Source organism: Thalassophryne amazonica, chromosome 15 (assembly GCF_902500255.1).
Source record: "Thalassophryne amazonica chromosome 15, fThaAma1.1, whole genome shotgun sequence".
Taxonomy (NCBI): Eukaryota; Metazoa; Chordata; class Actinopteri; order Batrachoidiformes; family Batrachoididae; genus Thalassophryne; species Thalassophryne amazonica.
This window is the reverse complement of record NC_047117.1, coordinates 21,150,509-21,156,508: the sequence shown is the minus strand read 5'-3', so window position 1 is coordinate 21,156,508 and position 6,000 is coordinate 21,150,509. Positions and strand designations below refer to the sequence as shown.

At 42.2% G+C, this 6,000-nt stretch overlaps 1 protein-coding gene across 2 annotated transcripts in view; it reads left to right on the top strand.

Moving 5' to 3' along the window:
* arhgap10 (Rho GTPase activating protein 10) overlaps positions 1 to 6,000 on the top strand; it is a 168,063-nt gene that overhangs the window by 37,125 nt on the left and 124,938 nt on the right. For both annotated transcript variants that reach the window (XM_034187655.1, XM_034187656.1), the window contains exon 2: positions 228 to 323. In XM_034187655.1, coding sequence (XP_034043546.1) covers positions 228 to 323 — 96 coding nt within the window. The remainder of the gene's footprint in view (positions 1 to 227; positions 324 to 6,000) is intronic.

The window sequence follows — 6,000 nt, the reverse complement described above, 5'->3', positions numbered from 1 at the left end:
GGTTAAGTGCTTAGTATGTCATACAAAGTATCAGATCGTTTTCAAGATGTGTATAGTTGTTGTTGGTGGTGGTTTGTCTTTTCCATCAGAAGAGTTTTATAATAAATATGTGAATTCATAGTTGTCTGCAAGGTTTTTATTATCCAGTAGATCTTGGCAATGTAAAAGTATTTTGTAACTTAAGTACAGGCTGTATAACATTTTCAAAATTGCAAATTGTCTTGCAGAGCTTGGGATGGCACAGAGAAAGTTTGCCCAGTGCCTGGGAGAGTTTCATTTTGAGTATATCGGCGATGCAAAGACGGATGATGAGAAATGCATTGGTAAGTGTGGGTTGGGCTTCTTGCATGCTGGTAACTAACCACCAGCTTTTCTTACCACCAGTGCAAACTTGCTCTGTTGTTAGTTTATGGTTCTCACTTGAACAGTAAGAAGCAATTGTTATTTTCTCAAACGAACTCTAGATAATGTCCAGAGAATTAGGTCTGTTAATTTTCCGGAGTTATCCTTTCACTCCTGTAGAACATGACTGAGTATTCTCTGACAGATGCATTCTTCCCCACTGGAAATACTCTGTTTTGTTTTGTCAAAGTGCAGCATCTGGGTAGAGTGTACAGAAGGCATAACATGGCACAAAAAGTACTGCACATAAATCGCTTTTGTCATTCTTTAATTTGTGATTTTGTGTCGAATCTGTCAAGGCTCATTCTCTATCAGACAAAAACCCAATATTGTAACTTACAAATCTCATAATAGAGTGGCACATTAGCTTAGCAGTTAGCACTGTTGCTTCACAGCAAGAACATCCCAGGTTCACTTCCTACCTGGGCCTTTCTGTGTGGAGTTTACACGTTGTCCTTGTGTTTGTGTGGGTTCTCTGTGGAAAGATATGCAGGTTCGGTTAACTATAAACATTAAGTTGACTGTAGTTGTGAGTGAGTCCGTGAATGTGATGTTCAAAATAACAGTGTGCTTAAAAAAGAGAATAAAGGCCCTGTCACTCCTTGACGATTTAGCCAGCGTATGCCAACCGTATTAAAAATGCTGGCCTATGTCTAATAAGTTATGGGTAAATGTTTTTATTTATATATATATATATATATATATATATAAAGCGACAGAATCACCTCAATCTCTCATCAGCCGTTAAAATTTTCACTGAAAACCAGCTTAATTTTTCGAACCATGTCCACTTCGATGTGTCTCACAGGTTTAGAAAAAATTTTGATCAAACAACGCGCCAGTCTCTCAGCAACTTCTCAGACAAAGGAATTCCGACGAGGGGCTGGATGACTCCTCCCACAAGGAGTGCTCACAGGCGAATGACGTCACCGACAGGCGTGGAAAAACTCACTCATGCGCACGAGGGTTCAAGCATGTCTGACGTAAAAACATATGAATGAAATCCATATAGTTTTTGAAAAAAATAAAAAGGACCGTTACTTTATTGACAGCCCTCGTATATATATATTCATTCATATGTTTTTACGTCAGACATGCTTGAACCCTCGTGCGCATGCGTGAGTTTTTCCACGCCTGTCGGTGACGTCACTCGCCTGTGAGCACTCCTTGTGGGAGGAGTCGTCCAGCCCCTCGTCGGAATTCCTTTGTCTGAGAAGTTGCTGAGAGACTGGCGCGTTGTTTGATCAAAATTTTTTCTAAACCTGTGAGACACATCGAAGTGGACATGGTTCGAAAAATTAAGATGGTTTTCAGTGAAAATTTTAACGGCTGATGAGAGATTTTGAGGTGATTCTGTCGCTTTAAGGACTTCCCACGGTGCGAGACGTCGCTCAGCGCTCTCAGCCGCCGTCGTCAGCCTGTTCAAGCTGAAAACCTCCACATTTCAGGCTCTGTTGATCCAGGACGTCGTGAGAGAACAGAGAAGTTTCAGAAGAAGTCGGTTTCAGCATTTTATCCGGATATTCCACTGTTAAAGGAGATTTTTTTTAATGAAAGACGTGCGGACGGGTCCGCGCGTCGGCTCGCAGCCGATGCAACGCTCCGCCACAGGAAAAACACCTCTGTTGAAAGCCTTAAGGACAAGTTGGAACATGTCCTGCTGTTAAACAATTTCTCATATACTCACTCCACTGAAAGCCATCAAAAGCCGCCTGGATTTTACAAATGGTTATCAACACGGAGGTGTTTTTCCTGTGCCGCTGCACCGCGTCGGCTGCGTCCCGACGTGCGGACGGGTCCGCACGTCTTTCATTAAAAAAATCTCCTTTAACAGTGGAATATCCGGATAAAATGCTGAAACCGACTTCTTCTGAAACTTCTCTGTTCTCTCACGACGTCCTGGATCAATAGAGCCTGAAATGTGGACGTTTTCAGCTTGAACAGGCTGACGACGGCGGCTGAGAGCGCAGCGCGACGTCTCGCACCGTGGGATGTCCTTAAAGCGACAGAATCACCTCAAAATCTCTCATCAGCCGTTAAAATTTTCACTGAAAACCAGCTTAATTTTTCGAACCGTGTCCACTTCGATGTGTTTCACAGGTTTAGAAAAAATTTTGATCAAACAACGCGCCAGTCTCTCAGCAACTTCTCAGACAAAGGAATTCCGACGAGGGGCTGGACGACTCCTCCCACAAGGAGTGCTCACAGGCGAATGACGTCACCGACAGGCGTGGAAAAACTCACGCATGCGCACGAGGGTTCAAGCATGTCTGACGTAAAAACATATGAATGAAATCCATATAGTTTTTGAAAAAAATAAAAAGGACCGTTGCTTTATTGACAGACCTCGTATAATGTAAAAGTTAAGAGCATGTTGAAGATATACATCCTAATACACTGAAATCCTCAAAAAAGTTTGGGCATGCCTAAAATTTTCGACTTATGCCTGGGTATGATTTATGCATCATAAGATGTAGGTAAGTTATGCGATTGGCACACGTTTCTTGTAATTTACTCATAAGTTGAAATACGTCCATCAATGCTGTCCATTGATTGGCTGAAAGCTGCAGTCGTCATGAGGATAGACTGTTTCATTCATACGCGGAGTAAATATAAAGTCTTACCTCTTCGCTTCAGTCCGATTCATCATCACAGTCTGAACACGTATCCACATAAAGCCTCCTGATTTTGGAAAACGGCATCTGAAAATACTTTAATTTCTTGTTGTGGCTGTAAATGTAGTGTTTTAAAGGAAGTCCCTCTGTGGTTTTTGCTCCAGGTGCGTTTCGCAGAGGATGCCGGTGTCGCGGTCTGATCTCACCTGATCAGATAGAAGCGCTCTGATTTAAACTTTTAAAGCGCCGTCACTGTCGGTGTGATCAGGTCTGGTCAGACCTCTGATGGTCAGACCTGAATGAAGCGCTGTGATGATTTAAACTTTTAAAGTGCTGTCACTGTCTGTGTGATCATGTCTGATCAGACCTGAATAATGAAGCGCTGTGATGATTTAAACTTTTAAAGCATCGGCCGCTTTCTGATCACTTTAAAAGTAAAGACTCTTACCGCTTCATTTATTCACGGCAGCATTTACCACAGCCATCAGTTGACTTGTCAGCATTAGGGCTGCCACAAACGACTATTTTGAAAGTCGACTAGTCAACATTTATTTTTGCGATTAGTTGACTAGTCGGATCATACGTAATTTCCTACATTTAAGGCCTGCAGCATTTTCCGAGAAACATCACGGGATGAAAACATGAACATTTCCAAATCAATGGCTATTTCTTTGACTTCATTTACATCAACCATTCAGAAATACAAACAGTGTGGTACTTTATAGTAAATCTGTGTCAGGTAGGCAGTTCTCAAAAACTAAATGTCCATTCTGGAAGGAGACAAGTGAGGGAAGCCACCAAGACACAACTCTGGAAGAACTTTTGGCTTCTGTGAGTGGAGAAACTCGGAATAGTGCAACATTTTGATTTTATCTTCATTTTACATATAGTCCCAAATTTTTCTGATTTGTGGTTGTTTCTGTTGCATTTCTAAAATTACAGTGGTGGACAAGTGGTTAATGCGCTTGGTTTCAGTGCAGAAGGTTCCGGATTCAAATCCCACCCCTGCCACATTTCTCCATGTAATGTGCAGTTACGTCAGGAAGGGTATCCGGCGTAAAACCTATGCAGATCCACCTCAGATTTGCTGTGGCGACCCCGAGTGCAAACAAGGGAGCAGCCGAAGGGACTTACTTTTCAAGAAAGGTGTGAACATTTTATTGTGTTTTAAAACTTTGTGGAGCAAATGCAAACACCAAACTCTTATAATAACTTTGAAAAATAACAAAAATCAGCAGCTTGTATTTTTATTCTGACGCCAGTTCATTTTAGTGTGATGAAGTCATTTTTCTCTCATCAGTCATGTTTTGTGCTTGAACACTACATTAAGCTTAAGATTGAACAAATAAATACCTTTGGAAAATAACAGCTGTTAAAGTTCAGAGTTCTCACCTGTTTTTTGTGATCTGTGCGTCTGAACATCACTGCACAGCATCTCCACAGCAGGGGTTTTTACCCGTGTATGCATCATTTTTGCTCAGTTCATTTATTTATTCTCATTTTTAAGAATATTTAACTTTTTATTTCATCTCATGATTTCATAAATTCAGTATACGATGCGCACATGGTGTGAACAGGATGGTGCCATTAGAACCACACGAGTAGAGAAAGTGCAGAGAGAAGTAAAGGCAGCTAAACGGTTTGGTTCATTTTTTTTTTTTTTTTTACATGTTCACTCGGGTTAAAATCCTCTCTCTCTGTTCCACGCCCGCTGTCTCACGTGCACTGATGGTTCTCAGCAGAATGTAACGTCTCGTGCCTCCATTCAGAAATCTTCCTCCCCTACCCCCCTCCCTCGCAGTCTACAATCAGTTGACTCCGTGTGCGTGCATACACACACACACACACACACACACACACACACACACACCGACAGCTCCTTCAGTAAATTGCTGTGAACGGAGACAAAAACAAAGACTTAAATAAAATAAATGACTCGTCGACTACTAGTTGTCGACAGTTTCAATAGTCGACCTAGTCATGACTAGTCAACTAGTTGTGGCAGCCCTAGTCAGCATTCTGTATGCAATTAAAATGGTCCACCAAGATATAAATAAAATAAAATAATGTTAAATTACTCTGTTTCTGACCCACATCACACCGTGCAATACTGACTCAAACCACTCAGTGGAAACGGGACTGTCGGCATACGCTGGTTAATCATCAAGGTGTGACAGCTCCATTATTTTATTAGACGTATGACAGGATTTTTGATACGGTCGGCGTACGAAAGCTAAATTGTCAAGGTGTGACAGGGCCTTAAAGCTCAAAATTCATTGTTATGCTGATGATACTCAGTTGTACATGCCGATAACTGCGGGAAATCTCACTCTCATAAAATCCCTGGAGGACTGTCTTCTATCAGTGAGTTGGATGTCTAGTAACTTCCTACTTTTAAACTTTGATAAGACTGAAATGATGGTTCTTGGTCCAGCGAGACATCGGCATCAGTTTGACCAGCTGGCGCTCAGCCTGGGTTCCTGTGTCATACATCATACGGACAAAATGAGGAACCTTGGGGTAATTTTTGATCCCACGTTGTCTTTTGACCTCCACATCAGGGATGTTACTAGGACTGCTTTTTTCCATCTGAGAAATATAGCGAGGATCCGCCCCATCCTGTCCATGGCTGATGCTGAGACCCTGATTCATGCTTTTGTTTCTTCTAGACTAGATTATTGTAATGTTCTATTTTCAGGGTTACCACAGTCCAGCATTAGGGGTCTTCAGCTGGTTCAGAACGCTGCCGCCAGATTTCTGACACGTAGCAGAAGGTCTGAACATATCACACCCATTTTGGCATCTTTGCACTGGCTCCCTGTCTCTGTGAGAGCAGATTTTAAGGTTTTGTTATTGACTTATAAGGTTGTTCATGGACTGGCGCCATCTTATCTGGCTGATCTGGTGGAACTCTACGTGCCGGCCCGGGCTTTGCGGTCGCAAGATGCGGGACTTCTCTGTGTTCCCAGGGTGAAGAAGTCAG